The 20,078-nt window shown below is 48.3% G+C and overlaps 1 protein-coding gene across 1 annotated transcript; it reads right to left on the reverse strand.

Moving 5' to 3' along the window:
* Positions 1-1,936: 1,936 nt before the first annotated feature.
* Positions 1,937-19,484, reverse strand: LOC146421069 (uncharacterized). The gene is made up of 4 exons (XM_085047619.1): positions 19,430-19,484; positions 18,764-19,241; positions 12,232-12,621; positions 1,937-2,470 (listed from the first exon to the last, which is right to left on the reverse strand). Exons 1-4 carry the CDS (start codon positions 19,479-19,481, stop codon positions 1,996-1,998), a joined length of 1,395 nt encoding a protein of 464 aa, XP_084903745.1. The 5' UTR covers positions 19,482-19,484; the 3' UTR covers positions 1,937-1,995.
* Between the last annotated feature and the right edge of the window lie 594 nt (positions 19,485-20,078).

Genomic DNA, 20,078 nt, shown 5'->3' on the forward strand with positions numbered 1-20,078 from the left:
CAGGTGGGACATGGAGCAATGGGCTGGGACAGCCAGCTGCAGAGCTCAGGGGACAAGTTTGTGATGCAGGGAACAGGGATGTCAGTGCCAGGTGGGCAATGTCAGCCATGGTGAGGTTGGGGTTGAGGAGCAGGTTGTCCTAACAGGGTCAGCCCTCAAGGGGCTCATTCTTCTACGTGCCCAGACCTCCTAAGGAGACATTCAGCATCAAAGTCACTTGGGGAATGCTTCTATCATGTCTTCTCTGAACGGAAAACTAAAAAAATATTTCCTTGATTCAAAAGAAAAGTCATGGGTGCACTTTGAAAACTTCCTCCTTAATAGAACACCAAACTGACTCCAATAGCTGTACAAGCCCTGAACACTTGAAGACGATGGAAGGCAGACAAAGAACTCCTGAGGGCATTCTGTAGTTTAATGAACCCCAAGGTGGAGCTGAATCTGTGACCCTCAGGGACTGAGAGAAGGTTGAAGAAGCTGCTCAAGGAGTCAGAAGAAAAACTCCAAGTCCCTTGGAGCATCATTGGGCCCCACTGAGGGCACTGCCAAAGGCTCCCCAGGGACTCGTGAGAGCAGATCCTTGGGGCCAGGATTGCAGGGAGCCAAAGGCTCTGAGCAGGGAACTGGAATGCTGAGAGAAGCCTGGGTTGGTTGGAGGAAGCAGAAAGGCCAAGGGCTGAGCCCAGTGACCGGTTTGTGGGGGATGGTTGCTGTACTCCAGAATTCCCCTGGAAAAACCCCTGGGGAAGCCAAGGCAGGAGAAGCTGGGAAGGGCTGGCAATGCTGCTGCTGCTCCTGCTGGGAGCCCCAGCTGGGCCAGGCTGGCGCCCACTGCGCTGCGGCTCCTGCTGCTGCCAGAGCCGGGCGGGACTCGGGGACAGGGAATGGACACGGGGGGACAGCAAAGGCCGTGGGGCTGCAGTGATGTTGGCGCTCAGGCCAGTGCCAGCACAGAGCTTTGGACATGAGGGGTCATGAGAGGCCATGCAAAGCCTCAGCCCTGGCAGGAGGGAGTCCTGCCATGTCCCCAGGGCAGGGCAGCTGGGAGGTGCCACAAGTGCAGATGTGGTGCAGAGCAGGCTCAGAGCACCTCTGGGAGGGGATGTGACCCTTCCCCAGCTCCAAACCACACCAAAACCAACATAAACAAGATTTTGCATCTTTAGAAGCAACTGCCAACTTGGAAGTGACCATACAGCTCAATCCCACTGCGAGAAGGAAGGGAATCTTCCCAGTGAGCTGCCATCCAGCCACTATTAACAGTGGGTGGGATTTAGAAGTGTAAGACTAATAAATAATACAAACAAATAATAGTAACAACAATAACAAGAAATCAACCCCCAAATCCCAACACACAGCACCACACCAAAAGAATGAACCTCCTTTATCTTTATTGCCTCAAGGCTCATGAGAAATAATCCTCGTATATGATACCCAAAAACCCACTCAGGAACAAGTTCCCCTCCCTTCATCATCCCCAGCCTTTGGCTGTCTCAATCCTGACCCTGCCCCACACTCCCAATCCTCACCCCAACCCATCTCACCCCTCCTGGACATCAAGACCCCCTTCCCAAGCCCTATTTCCCCCATTCCACCCCTCCAATTCCCATCCCACCCATCCTGCCCCACCCAATGCCCATCTCACCCCTCTGGAACTGCATCCCACTTTGCCCAATCCCTTCCAGTGTCATTCCACACTGAGGGGCTGTGGAATTGAGTCATTTTAGGCAGGGATTGAGCCATTTTGGGGTAATATTGAATACTTTCCAGTAGAATTGAGTGGTTTTGAAATAATGGATGAATCCTCTGGACTTTTCAAAACCAAAATGGTGGAAGAAACTGTACCAAATACCCCCAAACCACCAAATCATCCAGAATAGCTCCCGAACACCAAACACCCCTCCCAAAGAGCAGTAAAACCATGAGGATCTAGGTAATAAGGCTGGAGCAGAAGAAAAAGCTCTTGCTGCAGTTGGGGCTTGTGCAGGGCTTCTCTTACTGGTGTCTCCGTTGGTGTTTGGTCAAGCTAGAGCTCTGGGTAAAGCTCTTCCCAAATTCCCAACACTCATAGGGTCTTTCCCCAGTGTGGATTCTCTGGTGGATGATCAGGTAGGAGCTCTGGCTGAAGTTCTTCCCACATTCCCAACACTCATAGGGTCTCTCCCCGGTGTGAATGCGCCGGTGCCTGACGAGTGTGGAGTTTTGCTTGAAGCCTTTCCTGCAGTCAGGGCAGCGGAAGGGCTTCTCCTCAGTGTGAATCCACTCATGGAGGAGGAGATTGGAGGAGGTCTGAAACCTCTTCCCACACTCGGGACACTTGTAGGCCCTCTCCCCAGTGTGGATCCTCTGGTGGACAATCAGCCTGGAGCTCGTGCTGAAGCTCTTCCCACATTCCCCACACTCATAGGGCCGTTTCCCAGTGTGGATCATCTGGTGGCAGATCAGGAGAGAGCTTGTCCTGAAGGTCTTTTCACATTCCAAGCACTTGTAGGGCTTCTCCCTGGTATGAAGCTGCTCATGGGCCATTTGCTCATAGCTCTGGCTCGATCGCTGGCCAATTTCCTGGCACAGGGTGGGTCTTTTCTCCTCACAGCACCCTGGGCTTGGTTTGGAGCCTCTCTTCGTGTGGGATCTCCGGGGCTTTTCCTCCCCATTGGATTCCTGCACCATGGAGCTGTTCAAATCAGCCTCTTCCATGAGGTTCTTCAGGGAGGATTTTTCCTCCATGGTCTCCATTCCCAGCTCATTGGCTGGGGGTGGAAACACAAGGAGTGGATTTTAGATTTGCCTACGTGCCAAAAGGAAAGGGGAAGGAGATTCCCCTCAGTCCACTCTTGGCAGGACAGTGTCAGCAGCAGGGTTGTCCTGCAGCCAGGGGTGATGTTGGGCTGGGAGATGGAGAAGAGAGGGGGAAAGGGGCAGTGACTTCCTCCTCACCTGCCTGGCTGTCCTGGGGCATCTTCCTCTTCCTCACAGCCTCCTTCTCCATGCAGCTAAGGTTTGGGAATGGGAAATCCTGGTTTGGAGGGGAAAAACAAGGTGTGAGCATGTTGGGTTTGAAGGTCCTCCTGCTCGAGTCCATTTCTAGAAGTCACAGGGCATCTGGTGTCCATAAAAACCTCCAGAGCACTACAATTTTGAAAAAAATAACCCAAAAAACCCCCAAAACAATCCCAGGTGTTCCCTTCTTTTGTCTCTCCACTTTGGAATTCTGGGGGTCCCTCCCATCCTGGCTGCTGGGGGCTCTGCATGTATTGGCTTTCCTACATCTGATGATCCCCAGCCTCCCTTTGCTTTTGTAGGTCCTTGGAATCCCCGAATTTCTTCCTCTCCAGTCTCCCCACTTTGGGGTCATGCTGGTCCCTCTCTTCCAGGGTCCTCTCACTTAGGGATTCCAGGGGGTTTTGAGGTTTCCATGGGTCGCTTCTCCCCTCAGTGCTTCAGGGTGTGGGTGTCCAAGGAGTCACCTCTCTCCCTGTTGCAAAACCATGAATAAAGATTTTAGTAGTAGTCCTGCTAAGGCTTGGAGGGATCAGTAGGCCTGAGTGTAAACACTGCTGTGTAGCGAAGTTGCCAGTAGTGATCAACAGGATCAATAGAGCATACTGATGAGGGTAGAAAGACTTGTCTAAGGAATGTAGCTATAGAACAGTTTGTTTATTTAAGTAATCTGCTAAGTGGAGTGTGTGACTTATCTAATAGGGTGTAGTAGATTAATGATGATAAAGAATGTTCAGTTAATGAAAAACAAGGTCACAATGTAATCATAAATCAGGTAGATGTGTCTAGAAATCAAATTCGTTGAGATGAAGCAATTTGGAAAGAAAACATATATATACTCAGTGATTTTGTAGCAGGTTGGGGCTCTGACTTTTGGACGCGAGTCCCAGGTCCCCAGGGCCCTCAATAAAGCACCGCATAAAATAACTTCGGTTGTTTTGTGTTTCCTCGGTTCGGGCAACAGTTTTCTGGCGACCGCGGCAGGACTCCGAAGGTGGCTGGGGCGGTTCACGTCCTGATCTACTCCACGCCGGCACCGGGTGATTCTCGGGGAGTCATCGGTTCGTGCCCGACCCCCGCGCCTGTCGGACAACTGCAGGAGGTAAGCCCGTAAGGTGCTTTATTTGTTTAATACTGGGTACCTGCCCATAAGACGAGGCGGCGAACCTCGCAGGGTTGGGTTATAGACGTCTTGGGGATGCCTAGGCGCTGACCATAAGACGAAGCGAAAGCTACGCAGGTTCAGCACTTGCCCCTCGCGGCGACGAGAAGTAGTTGGTTGGTTTGGTTGCTGTCCTCTTTCTATACTTGGTGCTGTTGATATCTGTATTCTCTGCATGTTACCTGTTATTCTCTGCATGTTACTTTCTGTTTTGCTATGATGCCTTTTAAAACCTTTAAAGCATTGGTACAAGCTAATGGTAAAGTACCGGGGAACACCCCATTAGGATGCTTGCTGGCAAGATGGAAAAGTGCTGGGTTTTACCAAGACTTAAGCAAAGGAAAAATGATAGATTTTTGTAATCATGTGTGGCCTCTCTATGCTTCTGAGGGTGGACCGGAATGGCCTGTCAATGGTACTGTTGATGAGAACATAATTAATTCATTGATGTATTATCTAAGGGATAATGAGAAATGGGATGAGGTACCTTATTTGGATTTGTTCCGTTATTTGGGGTCTAAAACAGAATGGCAAAAGGAGTGTGGTATGCTATTGTTGCAAGCGGGGACTGATGAAAATGAATGTATTGGGTGCAAAGCGCGTGAAACCTGTGTGAAATGTGCAGTACGGTTTTCTAGTCAAGGTGAAGATTTATCTTTAATGGTTGCCCCCCCTTGTCCTGTACCCTCTGCTCCGCCGTGCAGAAGTAGGGAGGGAGACATAGATGATACTGATACTGATGAGGATGAGACTAATGAGGAAATTAATATACAATCTCCGGAAGGACTTGGAGTAAGTCATACCTCAGTCACCCTCCGTCCCCAAACTCCTTCCCCAAGCTCCTGAAGCATACAAAGAACCCCCATGGCGGCACGGACTAGACAGGGAAGGCGGAATCAAGAGGAACCCCAAATGATAGTCCCCTTAAGTGAAGCCATGGGCCCCCGTGGTGATAAAGTTATTATTAAAGTACCTTTTTCTCCAGGGGATTTGGTGATTTGGAAACAATCAGCTGGGAGTTATCGGGAGGACCCCGAACGGGTGGCCAGGGTGGTGAAGATGATAATTAAAACTCAGAATCCGGATTGGAATGATTTACAAGTGTTATTAGATACATTAATGGATTCTACAGAAAAAGAGATGGTCTTACGAGCAACCAAAGAACGAGCTAGGGAACAACTCCGGTTACGATTGATAATGGGGGAAACAATAGATCAGTTGGTCCCTGGGGATGATCCAGAGTGGGATCCGAATGAGTTAGAAGGTTTACAGAGGTTAAAAAGGTATCAGGAATTATTGATTGAAGGCGTCTGGACTGGGATGCCTAAAACTCTAAATTGGTCTAAGCTATACTCAATAAAACAAGAAAAGAATGAATCCCCTTCAGCATTTTTAGAGAGACTTAAAGAGGCAGCACGGCGTTTCACTAGTTTGGATGTGGAGAAGGAAGAAGGTCAGTTACAATTGGCATTGTTGTTTATGGGACAGTCACAAGAGGATATTAGGAAAAAGTTGCAGAAATTAGAAGAGGAAGACACACGACGCTTAGATAAGCTGTTGGAGGTAGCTTGGAAAGTTTATAATAATAGAGAAAAGGAACCGGCTAAACGACAACAAGCCGGAATTCTTGCAGTAATTCAGCAGTCTGCGGTTCGGGGGGGGTTAAGGGGCCGGGGAAGGGGAGGAAGGGGAATTGGACAGGGAAGGGGAGGATTCGCTCGGGGGAGAGGAGGATTTTTAGTCGCAGGGATGAGCCAGGGTAGACAGGAACAGTTGGGTCCTAATCAGTGTGCATTTTGTCCTCAATTCGGACACTGGAGGAATGAATGTCCAATAAGAAACGGGATTGGGATGAGTAATGTAGGGTTGATGGGAGGTTTCCCCGTGCCGCCGGTAGATGGCGCCCAGACACAAGCACAGGCAATGATGTTAGGAAACTGTAAGAATCAAAACAGACTAGACCGGGATCTGAAGGTGATAATAGAAATAGGCGGACAGGAGCAGGAATTTATGGTTGATACAGGGGCTACTCACTCAGTTTTAAATAAACGGTTGGGACCCATAAGTGACACAACTATACAGGTAATAGGAGCTACAGGACAATTGGAGGAAAGGCCTTTTCTACAACCCCTTAATTTAAAATTCGGAGGAAAGGAACTGGATCATCAGTTTTTGTATATACCAAACTGCCCTCAGCCTCTGTTTGGACGGGATTTGCTGTCTCTATTAAATGCTAAAATTATATTTGAACAGGGTCGAGTTAAATTGGAAATTCCGGATGAAGAAATCGGGAAAATATTTGCAATAAAGGAAATGGACCCGGCACCGATCCCAACAGAGATTGAACATGCAGTGGTACCCTGGGTTTGGGAGGCGGGAACTCTGGGAAAATCAAAGGTTGCCCAGCCGGTGGTAGTTGAGCTAAAAGAAGGAGCTAAACCGGTTAGGATAAAACAGTATCCCATTAAAGCAGAGGCTCGGCAGGGAGTAGCTCCGCTGATAGCACAGTTTACAGTGCAAGGATTATTAAAGGAATGTGAATCAGAGTATAATACTCCTATATTCCCGGTGAAGAAACCAAATGGTAAGTATAGATTAGTTCAAGATTTAAGGGCTATAAACGAGATAGTTAAAGACATTCACCCGGTGGTTGCCAACCCTTACACATTGTTAACATCTGTATCGGAACGATTTAAATGGTTCACTGTGATTGATTTAAAGGATGCCTTCTTCTGCATCCCACTGGCAATAGAGAGCATGAAGTATTTTGCCTTTGAATGGGAAGAACCAATGACAGGAAGGAAGAAACAGCTCACCTGGACCAGACTGCCTCAAGGATTCAAAAACAGCCCTACCATCTTTGGTAATCAATTGGCAAAGGAATTAGAAGAATGGAAAATGACTCAGGTGAGAGAATCTCCATATTCTTATGTAGTATTGCAGTATGTAGATGATATTCTTTTGGCCACAGAAGACAAGAAGGTATGCCTCTGATTAACTGTTGCATTATTGAATATGTTGGGGCAAGCAGGATACAAGGTATCCAAGGAAAAAGTACAACTGGTCAGAGAAAGTGTCCTGTACCTAGGATGTGAGCTAACACAAGGCCTCAGACGTTTGGGGGTTAATAGAATTGAAGCTATATGCTCCATTCCACTCCCTAGAAATCACCAGGAGTTAAGATCCTTTCTGGGAATGGTTGGATGGTGCAGGCTATGGATTCCGAATTTCGGCCTGATAGCAAAACCCCTATATGAGGCTCTAAAAGAATCCCAATTGAAATGGAATACAAACAGGGAGAAGGCGTTCCAGGATTTGAAACAAGCATTAAAAGAAGCCCCGGCCTTGGGGTTGCCAGATTTAAACAAAGACTTTCACTTATATGTGAATGAAAGGCAGAAACTAGCATTGGGAGTTCTAACCCAGAAGTTGGGATCCTGGAAGAGGCCTGTGGGATATTTCTCCAAACAACTGGACACTGTAAGTACCGGTTGGCCGTCATGCTTGCGGGCCGTTGCGGCTACGGTACTTCTCATTCAGGAAGCCAGGAAACTTACCATGGGAAAAAGAATGACGGTGTATGTTCCCCACATGGTACTAGCTGTCTTGGAGCAAAAGGGGGGTCATTGGCTATCTTCCAGTAGAATGCTGCAGTATCAAGCTATTCTAAGAGAACAAGATGACATAGAACTCCAAACGACTAATCATATTAATCCAGCAGAGTTCCTCCACAGTGAGATGGAAGAACATGAGCTCTCCCATGACTGTGTGGAAGTGATTGAACAAGTTTATTCGAGCCGACCGGATTTGAAGAATGAACCCCTGGATGCTCCAGACTGGGAATTATTTACCGATGGTTCCAGTTTTATGGAAAACGGTACCAGGTATGCGGGATATTCAGTGGTTACAGTTACTCGAGTTGTGGAGGCACAAGCCTTGCCACCAGGTACATCAGCCCAAAAGGCTGAGATCATTGGACTCACTCGAGCCTTGATATTGAGCACTGGGAAAACGGTAAATATTTGGACTGATTCCAAGTATGCCTTTGGTGTGGTGCATGTTCACGGAGCACTATGGAAAGAAAGAGGACTTCTTAATTCCCAAGGGGCTGTAATAAAACATCGCACAGAAGTGTTAGCATTGTTGGATGCTGTACACCGACCAGAGCGAGTGGCCGTTATGCATATCCGGGGACATCGGAATGAAGAAGGAAAAATCTACCAAGGTAATCATTTAGCAGATGTAACTGCAAAGCAGGCAGCTCGTCAAGTATGGACTCAGATGGCTCTCATACCAACTAAGGTAAACCCTGTTACACCTTATATGCAACAAGCTCCAAAGTATTCACAGGATGATGAGAAACTAGCCATGTTATTGAAAGCTCGGAAAGGAGCAACAGGATGGTACATAACCAATACAGGACAAGTAGTTGTTCCCATACAGATAATGAAAGCCATCCTCATAGCTGAACATAACAAAAGTCATTGGGGAGCAGAAGCATTGGTAAAATTTTTGAAGAATGAAATAATTTCTAATCAGATGTTAACGTTGGCAAAACGGGTGAATGCAATGTGCCCAGTTTGTTTAAAGAATAATCCTATTGTCAGGAAACAGATTCAGATGGGAAAATTACAAGTAGGACCAGAACCGGGAGATTATTGGCAGGTGGATTTTTCAGAATTACCCAAAGCACAAGGGTATAAATATATCCTGGTGTATGTGTGTACCTTTTCAGGGTGGCCAGAGGCCTTTCCGTGTAGGACTAATCAGGCAAAAGTAGTAGTGAAAACTCTCTTGAAAGAGATAATACCTAGATTTGGAGTACCTTTGGGGTTGTCATCAGATAGGGGTCCTCACTTCATTGCTAATATTGTGCAGGATGTAGCACGGATGTTAGATATTGCTTGGAATCTCCATACTCCTTGGAGACCACAATCTAGTGGGCAAGTAGAAAGAATGAATCAAACTTTAAAGGGCCAAATTAAGAAAATCTGTCAAGAAGCCAAATTACAATGGCCTCAGGCTTTGCCACTTGCTCTCCTCCGAATTAGAATTAAGCCAAGGGAAAGGTTAGGCGTGAGCCCCTATGAGATACTATATGGAAAACCTTACCATGCAACTATTTTAAAAGGAGACCCGCATGTGGTAGGGGATCAGGCAGTATATAATTATGTTGTTTCTCTGCATAGAGTTCTCAGTGCCTTGCGTGGAACCCTGCAGTGGAACAGACCTCTTCCACTGGAAAACCCTGTGCATGATGTTCAACCAGGAGACCAAGTATACGTGAAGAACTGGTTCACAGACCCACTGAGAGAATCATGGGACGGCCCGTATCAGGTGATACTAACAACATTCACAGCAATCAAAGTGGCCGGAATCGACTCCTGGATACATTATACTCGAGTCAAGAAGATGCCAACTCAGTGGGAATCCCAAGTCGTGTCCCCCACGCGATTGATTTTACGAGCAAAATGAAAATTGTAATTGCTGTATTTCTGGTTATGCTAAAAATATTACCCGTTGATGAACATGTACTTGTCACTGTTTCAGATCCTGTAATCGGAGCAATGGAAGGAATGACTGTAAACTTGACTTGTGAAATCACTGATGACCAGGGAGCTGGAGTCGATGAGATAAGTACACATTGGAGCAAAGAGCAAACACTCACTAATGTTATCAATAGTACATTTTGGGATAAGGACACACAAAAAGGCAATACCACATTACAGCTTACCAACGTTAGCATGGAAAGTGCTGGGATATATACATGTCTGGTAAAAATTAGGTGGAGTTTTGATTATAAACGAATCGCACTAGGGGTTATGACATGGCAAAGCAACTCGGCAATAAAAGTCTCACCTTACCAAGCATCAGTTGACATGTGGGATGGTCCGCCCTCAAAAATAAATTGCTCATTCACAGCCCAACATGAATGTAGTAGCATGTTCATGGTTACTTGGTGGAAATTAGCTAGACAGATAATGTGGGAAAGGCCGGAAGGAAAGAGTGACCTGCAGGCAGGAAGCAATAGTGGAATTGGATGGTTAAATGATACTCAGGCACGTGTAGGGAAAAATGAGGGATTATATCTCTGTGTGATAAGCTGTGGTTCTATGATGGGGTACGGGAAGAGAGAAGTACAAAGAAAAAGTCATCTAATGGATGGGTTAAGACCTACCCATGGAATTTACCAGGCGGTCCGTGGTACTTCTGTAGTTTTAGTTTGCCAACCAGAGCGTGGAATTGTTTTCTCTGAGTTCGGATGGTGGTTTAAGAAAGAAAATGTCCAGGAAGGGGGGAAATACCAATTAGAGAAGCGATTAGGAGGCATGTTAACTTTAGTGATACAGGATGTTCAACCAGAGGATGAAGGGACATATTGGTGTTGGATTGCCCAAGATGCATGGTGGACACACGCTGTGACTTTGGTATCCCTTACTAGGGCACGAATAAATAAAAGAAGAATTAGAGATGTTGAAATTGGAAATAAAACCTGGGTTTTTCACCATAACCCAGAACAAGAAAACTTAATTGTAGGTTTAATTCGAGACTTTGGAGAAATGCAGAATGTTTCTAAAATCACTGCTTGTTTACCTCTGCCTCGAGCAGCGGGAGAACCAATTCCATGGGGAATAGTTCCCGTCACTGATTTGCCTGAGGCATATGTAAATGTAACTTGGAGCTGTAGATTGGTTCCTAATGAGTACTATGACTGGAAAGAGGGTTGTATGTTGGTCCGGAGGGTTACTGAACACCAATGCAGGCAGATGCCAGGATATTATGCATGGCTGACAACATCAAGAGGTAATAAGTGTGTTGTTTCAGGGCCTGTTTCAGAACCGTGTAACAAAGTGACTCTCAAGGAACAAAAGATTAGAGAGGAAGAAGTCTGTCAAAATGTTACCCAGACCCAGTCTTTAGAAGACGAATGGGGAACAATTTGGGGACCAAGCCTTTTAGAAACATATAGCTACTTAGGACAAGTTAATTGGTGCATACAATGGACAGGAAGTAAAAACCAGACTTACACTGAGGTAATGAACCTCCAGACTACCAGACGGGAGAAGAGGGACCAAAAAGACATTTGGAATTGTACCCAAGTAATCACATGTGACACACCACAAGATAAAATAGGGCTCGTACCAGTAAGAGTCTTGCTAAAATGAGGATGTGAATGTCGAGGATACAACCACACAATTACAGACCAAATTCAAGGAGATAAAAATGGGAAGAGAAACATCAGTTGTAAATCTACTACTATCAGAAGTCCAGGAAACCTAGTTTGGGTTATGGGGCATGGAAAATGGACCACCCATATGCCAATAGATGGGCCTGTCACACAAATTACTTTAGGAATTCCGACCTTATGTCCATTTTGGAAACAGTCTAATTTGACTCGACAATCAGCTAGGACTAAACGAGACTTGGATGATGAAAACGAATGGCATGAGCCAACCAGTGGAGTTAAATTCGGGTGGGCTTTGGAATCCTTGTTTGCACCTGTAGCTTCATATCGGAACAGGGATATGCTCTACAAACTAATGGGGCAGACTGAAAGATTGGCAGCAGCCACTAAGAAAGGATTTAAAGATTTCAATATTCAGTTACAGGCTACCACAAGAATGACATTACAAAATAGAATGGCTCTTGACATGCTCTTACTGAAGGAACATGGAGTGTGTGGATATTTGAGCCAGAGAATTGATCATTGTTGCATCCATATCCCAAATGTAACTATTGATGTGGAAAAGGACATTTCACAATTAGAACAAATAGAAGACAAAACAAAAGATCTCGAAAGGGAAGCAGAACATAATTGGATTGGAGAAGTGTTTAGCTCTTTAGGACTCCAGGTGTCTGGATGGATATCATCGGTGATTCAGTATGCGATAATGTTTTTCCTGCAGTTGGGGCTTGTGCAGGGCTTCTCTTACTGGTGGCTCCGTTGGTGTCTGGTCAAGGTAGAGCTCTGGGTGAAGCTCTTCCCACACTCGGGACACTCATACGGTCTCTCCCCTGTGTGGATGCACCGGTGGGTGATGAGGGTGGAGCTCTGGCTGAAGCTGTTCCCACATTCCCCACACTCATAGGGTCTCTCCCCAGTGTGGATGCGCTGGTGCCTGACAAGGGTGGAGTTGAGCTTGAAGCCTTTCCTGCAGTCAGGGCAGCGGAAGGGCCTCTCCTCAGTGTGAATCCGCTCATGGAGGAGGAGAGCTGAGCTGGTGTGAAACCTCTTCCCACACTTGGAACACTCATAGGGCCTCTCCCCTGTGTGGATCCTCTGGTGGACGATCAGGTCAGAGCTGTCTCTGAAGCTCTTCCCACATTCCCCACACTCATAGGGCCATTCCCCTGTGTGGATCATCTGGTGGCGGATCAGGTGGGAACTCTGGCTGAAGCTCTTCCCACATTCCCCACACTCATATGGCCGTTCCCCAGTGTGGACCCTCTGGTGGCAGGTCAGGTGGGATCTCCTGATGAAACTCATCCTACATTCCCCACACTTGTAGGGCCCTTCCCCAGTGTGGCTCCTCTGGTGGATGATCAGGTCAGAGCTTTGCCTAAAGCTCTTTTCACATTCCAAGCACTTGTAGGGCTTCTCCCTGGTGTGAAGCTGCTCATGGGCCACCTGCTCAAAGCTCTGGCTCGATTGCTGGCCAATTTCCTGGCACAGGGTGGGTCTTTTCTCCTCACAGCACCCTGGGCTTGGTTTGGAGCCTTTCCTCTTGTGGGATCTCTGGGGCTTTTCCTCCCCATTGGATTCCTGCACCATGGAGTTGCTCAAAATGGCCTCTTCCATGAGGTTCTTCAGGGAGGATTTGTCCTCCTTACTCTCTGTTGTCAGCTCGTTGCCTAGGGGAGGAAGGACAAGGAGAGGATTTGGGATTTTCCTGTGCCAGAGGGAAGGGGAAGGAGATTCTCCCAATCCATTCTCTCCATGACGGCGTCAGCAGCAGGGTTGTCCTGCAGCCAGGGGCAATGCTGGGCTTGGAGATGGAGGAGAAGAGAGAGAGAGAAAGGGGCAGTGACTTTCTCCTCACCTGCCTGGCTGTCCCAGGGCATCTTCCTCTTACTCACAGCCTTCTTCTCCATCCAGCCGAGTTTGGGAATGGGAAATCCTGTTTTGGGGGGAAAAACAAGGTGTGAGTTCATTGGGTTTGAAGGTTATTCCTGCCCCAGTCCATCTCTAGAAATCACTGGCTGTATAGTCACTGTAAAAAACCTCTGAAACACTGTGCTGGTTTAAACTGGCAGGAGAAATGGATTCCCCCAAACTGCCCCAAGAGAGATTAAGATGGGAGTCACAATCCACCAAAGAGATTACAAGAAATACAATGACATAGCTTTAACTCACGAAGGCAGAGTATAACCAGGCACCCTCGGAGAAGAACAGCATGGTGTTCCTTAGTTCCTGTGCTGAGTGCCACGTGGCCCCACTGTATGCAAAGAAAAAGCAAAAGGAAACCAAACCTGTTGGTCTGAGTGGTGATCACAGTCCTTCTGAAGTGGTAGTTGCAGTCTTATCTAAAGCAGTGGCTGCAGTCCTGTGGAAGTTCTGCTCCTCCTTCTCTGGATCTCTTGAGTTGTGTCCCACATCCCCAAAGCCAGATTATATATGCTCAGGTTCAGGTGGCAATGCTCAGTACCGCCCCCAGGGCAGGGAGTTTCAAAATGGAAAGATGTCATCCTGTGAGTCATGGGATATCTGGGGAGTCTTTGATGGTCGCAGTCGTTGCAGCTGCCCATTGTGCTGGTGCCATTGAGTCCACGATGGCCCATTAGCAGAGATGACCCCTCAGGGTAGGTGGGACTGTGCTGGTGCTTCCCTGGAGGGAGTCATCTCAGCTGAATCATTGGTGTGAAGAAACAGAAACACTGTCTTCCCTTGCAGGGTTTGCCTCTTCTTCCTTATCTCATTTAACACCCAGCTCGTAGCCTGAGGGATCAGGGGTGCACTGGGCAGCTCCTGCAAACGACCTGTCATCAGCAGCTCATCAGAAATATCCTAATGGGAGTAGAATGCCTAGTTTGGTCACACCCACAGAGTGCTAAACTGGTGCCCTGCTCCTATAACCAGGACAGACTGGCAGTGAAATGTAATTGCAAGAGAGTTGTTCCACTTGGCTTTCAGCAAAATAACCCATGGGCAGAGTTCCTTCCAGCTGCAATCATTCCTTGATTTTCACAGGGATTTGTTTCCCATTCCTTCTTCCTTCTGCTTCAAGCTGGTAATGTGCTGGAAAATGTCCAGCAAAGCAAATTTTGCTGTTTGCTCTTGGAACCCAAAAAGCAGCTGGACCTTGTCACCTGGCCCTGCACAGCTCCCTTGGGATGCACAGCAGAGCCAGGACTCTGGGAGCCTCGGGAATTGTCCCCTGGGATCCATGGCACACACTGCAATGGGTTGGAATTCCAGATTTTGTAGCAAGGAAAAGATGTTCCTGCCCTTGAAGGCAAAGCTCTTGTGGGGCTGAAAGGCAAGTGGAGATAGTGCAATGACACTTCACTGCCAGCCTGTCCTGGCAAAGACTCAGCGTGATAACTCCCTCTGAGGAAGCACCAGCACGGAATTTGGATGAAGAATCCAAAATCGGAGGGATGGGATCAGAATTGTGCAGGACACGGTGGATTGGCTGTGTTTTGAAAGTAAATAAATCACCCAGAATTATTGATTTATGTTCCATTCATTTTCAGTCAGTTTCAGTTCTATTTTCAGAGTTCCACCTTCTCAGCTGATTGCTCTTTGTGTCCTCCTTTCTCTTCTGCCTCTCTTGGCCTGCTCTGTTTCTCTCACAGTGTCTCTCTTTAGCCAGGGCAGCTCCAAGCCAAAGACCCTCTGCAGATTTTGTTCCCAGTCCATGAGCTAAAACAACCACGCGATGTAGTGATGAAAGCTGGCAGTGAAGTGTCATTGTAAGATTTTACTCCACTTGGCTTTTGGCTCCACCTTCTGAGGAACTTTGTCTTCAAGGGCAGAAACATCTTTTGCTTGCTGCAAACTGGAATTCCAGACCCTTGCAGTGTGTGCCATTGATCCCAGAGGGCAATTCCCGAGGCTCCCAGGGTGCTGGTCCTGCCGTGCCTCCCAAGGGAGCTGTGCAGGGCCAGGTGACAAGGTCCAGCAGCTGTGTTGGTTCTGCAATGTCACAATGGTCCATTGGTTCCATGAGTTTCCATCCTGTCAGCAATGGACTCCTTGGTTCCCCAGTGTCACAATCATCTCCTTGGCTCCCTGAGGCCCAGCAGTGTCACAATGGAATAATGGTTCCATGAGGTTCTGTAGTGTCACCATGGTCTCCTTGGATCCTCAGGGTCACAATGGACATATAAGATCACATTTTATCACCATGTGTCCTTGATCCAATCACCTTCCTTACTGCCAAAAATGGTTCATTGGTTCCCATGATGCCCTCCTTTGTCCCAGTGGATATTTGGTTCTTCGAATTTCTTCAGTGTCTCAATGGACTCCCTGCTTCCACGAGGCCCTGCAGTGTCACAGTACCCCACAGGTTCCATGAGCTCCTGTTCTGTCAGCAATGGTCTCCTGAGTTCCAACAAGGCCCCACAGTGTCACAGTGTCCCCTTCATTCCATGAGGTTCTGTAGTGTCACAATGCACTCCTGGGTTCCATGAGGCCCCACTGTGTCACAATGACCCCTTGGTTCCATGAGGTGCCACAGAGTCATAATGCTCTCCCTTCATCTATGAGGCCCTGCAGTGTCACTTTGGTCTCTGTGGTTCCATGTGGCCACAAAGTGTCACAATGATCTCTGTGATTCCATTGGGAACACAAAAGCTTTGCATAAACATTGAGCAAATCCTGCTTAACACAGCTAGACCCATCTGTTTGTATTCAAAAGAGGTGTTAAATGTGAGAATGGCACCATCAACTTCCATCTGCAACTGAGATCAAGGGAAAGGACAGGGACAGAGAATTCTGCTTCAAGATACAGAGAATTCTGCTTACAGAGATCACTTCTGGTCACATTGTCCCTGGTAGAAAGGTGACATCATCAGAGGCAGCCTGTACTGAGCATGTGGTTCCTGAGTGGGGTTTGTTGTTTAGGAAACCTGCTCAGGCTTTTCCATTCTTTCCTCACAAACAGGAAAACTTCTCCTGGGCCTGTGTGCAGGCAGAGCCCTGAGGAGAGCAGGTGGGACATGGAGCAATGGGCTGGGACAGCCAGCTGCAGAGCTCAGGGGACAAGTTTGTGATGCAGGGAACAGGGATGTCAGTGCCAGGTGAGCAATGTCAGCTATGGTGAGGTTGGGGGTGAGGAGCAGGTTGTCCCAACAAGGTCAGCCCTCAAGGGGCTCATTCTTCTACATGCCCAGACCTCCTAAGGAGACATTCAGCATCAAGATCCCTTGGAAAATGTTTCTATCACCTCTTCTCGGAACGGAAAAATAAAAAAAAATATTTCCTTGACGTTAAAGAAAAGTCATGGGTGCACTTTGAAAACTTCCTCCTTAAAAGAACACCAAACTGACTCCAATAGCTGTACAAGCCCTGAACACTTGAAGACGATGGAAGGCAGACAAAGAACTCCTGAGGGCTTTCTGTATTTTAATGAGCCCCACGGTGGATTTGGGGCTGAGTCTGTGACCCTCAGGGACTGAGAGAAGTTTGAAGAAGCTTCTCAAGGAGTCAGAAGCAAAACTCTAAGTTCCTTGGACCATCATTGGGCCCCATTGAGTGCAGGGACTGCCAAAGGCTCCCCAGGGACTCGTGAGAGCAGATCCTTGGGGCCAGGATTGCAGGGAGCCAAGGGCTCTGAGCAGGGAACTGGAATGCTGAGAGAAGCCTGGGTTGGTTGGAGGAAGCAGAAAGGCCAAGGGCTGAGCCCAGTGACCAGTTTGTGGGTGATTGTTGCTCAACTCCAGAATTCCCCTGGAAAAACCCCTGGGGAAGCCAAGGCAGGAGCAGCTGGGAAGGGCTGGCAATGCTGCTGCTGCTCCTGCTGGGAGCCCCGGCTGGGCCAGGCTGGCGCCCACTGCGCTGCGGCTCCTGCTGCTGCCAGAGCCGGGCGGGACTCGGGGACAGGGAATGGACACGGGGGAACAGCAAAGGCCGTGGGGCTGCAGTGATGTTGGCGCTCAGGACAGTGCCAGCACAGAGCTTTGGCCCTGACATTGACCCAGAGGGGAACGCTGGGGAAATGCTCCATTTCAGCCTTTCTTTACTCATCACTGTGAAGTGATCAAAATAAAAGGAGAACAAGCATAATCTGATCCCTCCTCCTTTAGGAGGAGCTGTGAGGGGCTGTGAGAGACTATAAGGGGCTGTGAGGGGCTCTGGCAGGAAATGAAGAGCCATGAAGAGCCATGAAGGGCCATGAGGAAGTCCTGCCATGTCCCCAGGGTAGGGCAGCTGTGAGGCTCCACAAGTGCAGATGTGGTGCAGAGCAGGCTCAGAGCACCTCTGGGAGGGGATGAGACCCTTCCCCAGCTCCAAACCACACCAAAACCACCATAAATAGGACTTTGCATCTTCAGAAGCAACTGGTAACTTGGAAGTGACCATACAGCTCAATCCCACTGTGAGAAGGAAGGGAATCTTCCCAGAGAGCTGCCATCCAGCCACTATTAACAATGGGTGGGATTTAGAAGTATAACACTAATAAATAATACAAACAAATAATAGTAACAACATTAACAAGCAATGAAGCCCCAAATTCCAACACACAGCACCACACCAAAAGGATGAACCACCTTTTCCTTTATTGCCTCAAGGCTCATGAGAAATAAACGGTATATAATACCCAAAAACCCACTCAGAAAAGGGTTTCCTCTCCCTTCATCATCCCCAGCCTTTGACTGTCTCATTCCAGACCCTGCCCCACACTCCCAATCCCCACCCCAACACATCTCACCCCTCCTGGACATCAAGACCCCTTCCCAAGCCCTATTTCCCCCAGTCCACCCCTCCAATTCCCATCCCACCCATCCTGCCCCACCCAATGCCCATCTCACCCCTCTGGAACTGCATCCCACTTTGCCCAATCCCCTTCCAGTGTCATCCCACCCTGGGGGGCTGTGGAATTGAGTCATCTTGGGCAGGGATTGAGCCATTTTGGGGTAACATTGAGTACTTTCCAGTGGAATCAAGTGGTTTTGAGGTACTGGATGAACCCTCTTGGCTTTTCAAAAACAAAATGGAAAAAGAAACTGTACCAAATACCCCAGAAGCAGCAAATCATGCAGAATAGCTCCCGATCACCAAACACCCCTCCCAAATAGCAGTAAAACCATGAGGCTCTAGGTAATAAAGCTGGAAAGAAGAAAAAGCTCTTCCTGCAGTTGGGGCTTGTGCAGGGCTTCTCTTACTGGTGGCCCCGTTGGTGTTTGGTCAAGTGAGAGCTCTGGCTGAAGCTCTTCCCACACTCAGGACACTCATAGGGTCTCTCCCCAGTGTGGATGCGCCGGTGCCTGATAAGGGTGGAGTTGTGCTGGAAGCCTTTCCTGCAGTGAGGGCAGCGGAAGGGCCTCTCCTGCGTGTGAATCCGCTCATGGAGGAGGAGATTGGAGCTGCTTTGAAACCTCTTCCCACACTTGGGACACTCATAGGGTCTTTCCCCAGTGTGGATCATCTGGTGGCGAATCAGGTGGGAGTTCTGACTGAAGCTCTTCCCACATTCCCGACACTCATATGGCCGTTCCCCTGTGTGGATCATCTGGTGGCGGATCAGGTGGCATCTCCTGGTGAAACTCATCCCACATTCCCCACACTCATATGGCCGTTCCCCAGTGTGGATCATCTGGTGGCGGATCAGGAGAGAGCTTGTCCTGAAGCTCTTCCCACATTCCAAGCACTTGTAGGGCTTCTCCCTGGTATGAAGCTGCTCATGGGCCACCTGCTCAAAGCTCTGGCTCGATCGCTGGCCAATTTCCTGGCACAGGGTGGGTCTTTTCTCCTCACAGCAGCCTGGGCTTGGTTTGGAGCCTCTCCTCATGTGGGATCTCCAGGGCTTTTCCTCCCCATTGGATTCCTGCACCATGGGGTTGCTCAAAATGGCCTCTTCCATGAGGTTCTTCAGGGAGGATTTGTCCTCCTTACTCTCTGTTGTCAGCTTGTTGCCTGGGGGAGAAAGGACAAGGAGAGGATTTGGGATTTGCCTCCATGCCAGAGGGAAGGGGAAGGAGATCCCCCCAATTGATTCTCGGCATGACGGTGTCAGCAGCAGGGTTGTCCTGCAGCCAGGGGTGATGCTGGGCTGGGAGATGGAGGAGAAGAGAGCAGGAAAGGGGCAGTGACTTCCTCCTCACCTGCCTGGCTGTCCTGGGGCATCTTCCTCTTCCTCACAGCCTCCTTCTCCATCCAGCCAAGTTTGGCAATGGGAAATCCTCTTTTGGGAGGAAACACAAGGTGTGAGTCCATTGGGTTTGAAGGTTATTCCTGCCCCAGTCCATCTCTAGAAATCACTGGCTGTATAGTCACTGTAAAAAACCTCTGAAACACTGTGCTGGTTTAAACTGGCAGGAGAAATGGATTCCCTCAAACTGCCCCAGGAGAGATTAAATGGGAGTCACAATCCACCAGATTACAAGAAATACAATGACACAGCTTTAACTCACAAAGGCAGAGTATAACCAGGCACCCTCGGAGAAGAACAGCATGGTGTTCCTTAGTTCCTGTGCTGAGCGCCACATGCTCCCATTGTATGCCAAGAGAAAGCAAAAGGAAACCAAACCTGTTGGTCTGAGTGTTGGTCACAGTCCTTCTGAAGTGGTAGCTGCAGTCTTGTCTAAAGCAGTGGCTGCAGTCCTGTGGAAGTTCTGCTCCTCCTTCTCTGGATCTCTTGAGTTGTGTCCCACATCCCCAAACCCAGATAATATATGCTCAGGTTCAGGTGGGAATGCTCAGTACCTCCCCCTGGGGAGACAGTTTCACAATGGAATGGTGTCATCCTGTGAG

The sequence above is a fragment of the Lichenostomus cassidix genome, unplaced genomic scaffold (assembly GCF_008360975.1).
Source record: "Lichenostomus cassidix isolate B80296 unplaced genomic scaffold, HeHo_3.0 HiC_scaffold_43, whole genome shotgun sequence".
NCBI lineage: Eukaryota > Metazoa > Chordata > Aves > Passeriformes > Meliphagidae > Lichenostomus > Lichenostomus cassidix.

Excerpts from the sequence above, each read along its gene's own strand:
- LOC146421069 (XM_085047619.1), bottom strand. The coding sequence starts at position 19,481 with ATGGAGAAGGAGGCTGTGAGGAAGAGGAAGATGCCCCAGGACAGCCAG. Across the intron at positions 19,242-19,429 it reads GCCCCAGGACAGCCAGGCAG|GCAACAAGCTGACAACAGAG; the intron begins GTGAGGAGGAAG and ends TTTCTCCCCCAG. Across the intron at positions 2,471-12,231 it reads TATGAGTGTGGGGAATGTGG|AAAGACCTTCAGGACAAGCT; the intron begins GAACAGCTTCAG and ends CTTGGAATGTGA.